The sequence below is a fragment of the Fragaria vesca genome, linkage group LG5 (genome assembly GCF_000184155.1).
Source record: "Fragaria vesca subsp. vesca linkage group LG5, FraVesHawaii_1.0, whole genome shotgun sequence".
Taxonomy (NCBI): domain Eukaryota; kingdom Viridiplantae; phylum Streptophyta; class Magnoliopsida; order Rosales; family Rosaceae; genus Fragaria; species Fragaria vesca.
In genome coordinates this window covers 9,403,538-9,405,717 of record NC_020495.1, presented here as the reverse complement: position 1 = coordinate 9,405,717, position 2,180 = coordinate 9,403,538, and the positions used below count along the sequence as shown (strand labels likewise).

The 2,180-nt window shown below is 38.3% G+C and overlaps 1 protein-coding gene across 1 annotated transcript; it reads right to left on the bottom strand.

Moving 5' to 3' along the window:
* Positions 1–428: 428 nt before the first annotated feature.
* On the bottom strand, positions 429–1,535 carry LOC101307021. Its single transcript, XM_004301169.1, has one exon. The coding sequence runs from the start codon at positions 1,533–1,535 to the stop codon at positions 429–431; it is 1,107 nt and encodes a 368-aa protein (XP_004301217.1).
* Positions 1,536–2,180: the final 645 nt, after the last annotated feature.

Genomic DNA, 2,180 nt, shown 5'->3' with positions numbered 1-2,180 from the left:
GGGGTCTTCTATGTAGAAAATTTGTTTAACATGGGTAGCTAAGACAAAAGGATAATTTAAATGCCCTATCCTATCTAGTTTAACCAAAGCAAACCCAAGTTCATCGACTTTGACGCCCCTAGATGACTCCACCCAATCACACAAGAATATTGACACCCTAAACTTGTAGTAGTCCACCTCCCAAATATGTTGAATCCGGCCATAGAACTCCATATCATTAGTTCTTGGCCTTTTATCCCTTGCACTAGCAACTTGCATTGCATCGGCAACCAAAAAAACCCCACTGTTTTGAACTGATCGAACATTGTCTCGCTCCCTAGTGTTGAAATCAACCCCATTCACGTGGTAACCACGGAAAGTAGGGACCTCCGTATTTGGTCCACCAGCCAGCCACCTAATGGTTTCAGAAACTTCATTATCGACAAGTTTCAGTTCATTTGCAGATAGACATCAATGTCATTTCCAGGCTGCTTAGGTCCTGAAATTAACAAAGTTAACATCATGTACTTCCTCTTCATGCATAACCATGGAGGAAGGTTATAGGTGACCAAAATCACCGGCCAACAAGAGTACTTACTGTTTGCTGCACCAAATGGGTTAAACCCATCTGAGGACAATGCAAGTCTAAGGTTCCTAGGTTCTATACCAAAATCTGGCCATTTAGTGTCTATCATTTTCCACATTGGAGAATCCGCTGGATGTCTCATCATTCCGTCCTTCTTTCTGCCCTTCGCATGCCAAGTCAGTTGCTTAGCAGAAAATGTCGATTGGAACATCCTTCGAAACCTTGGGATTGGTGGAAAATACCACAATGTCTTTACAGACACCCCAACTCTCTCAGACTTGTCCTTTGCTAGTTTCCACCTTGATGCAGTACAAGTTGGACATCTTTGAGCAGCAACATGCAAGCCTCTATACAAGATGCAGTCATTTAGACAAGCATCAGTCTTCTCATATTCCATCCCTAATGTGGACAAAAATTTTTTGACCTCTTTAACAGACCCAGGTAATTCATTCCCATCGGGAAGCAGAGTTCCAAACAATATTAAAATGTCTGAATAGCATGAATCAGACAGTCCGTACCTTGCTTTAAGATTAAAGGTTTCTATCAAACCATTCATCTTGGTTGCTTTGGTACAACCAGGATATAGAGGCTTATCTCCATCCTCTACAAACTGCATAAACTCATTCGAGTCTGTCGAAAGCTCTTCATCTTCATTACCCACATCATCTACTTCTATCCCTAAATCTGGATTCATTTCTACTGTTTCAGAACCCTCACTCAAACCATGTCTGGCGGCATAAGAACATTCTCCGTGCCACTTCCAACGGTCATAGTTTTCCATTATACCATTAAAAAAGACATGATCCTTAATGAACTGTATAGAACCAAATCCATTGTTGCAACACTTTAAGCAAGGGCAAGGTATATTATTAGGGTCCTTAGCATTATCCGATGCGACCTTAAGAAAATTTTCAAATCCTATCTCAAACCTTAGTGACCTCCTGTCTGCCAGCATCCATGTTTTATCCATCTTATATAAAACAAACAATTATTAGCTATATATATTAACATTATATGTAGGTACATACATAAATAGCTCATATTGAAACAATTTCTCAAATGCATTACGACATATATATCTACATTTCCCTAGCACAATTATCAGTACATGAATCCACATATATATAGCTCACTTGCAGATAAAAACACAATTCCAAAACAGTTTACATTTGCAGCTCAACATATCACCACATAAATCCATGAATACATATAATAAAGACACACAGCAACAAGAACTAATTAAGACACACAAATACATATATATACAAAGAGATACACAACCACACATGCATTTCTCTACCAAACTCAGTATAGTCATTCAAACTCACCGATTAAGCCAAAACACGTAGCTACGTAGCTTCTAATCACCCCACTTGCAATCCTCTACTCAGCAATATCCCTACCAAGTTAAGAACAAAAATATATCAGTTCAAAAGAAATTTATCAATATGAGCATAAATAGTAAGAACAGACTTAACTCAATAGTATATCCACTGAACCCTCACATGCAATCCAATCTACTAACCTACATACCCATATCTAAACAAAACATGAAGAATACCAGATGAGATGAACATGCACAGAAAGAAAAGAGTTTTAATCAAACACTCAAATC

Bases quoted from the DNA above. Each gene is read 5' to 3' on its own strand.
- LOC101307021 (XM_004301169.1), bottom strand. From the start codon at position 1,535: ATGGATAAAACATGGATGCTGGCAGACAGGAGGTCACTAAGGTTTGAG.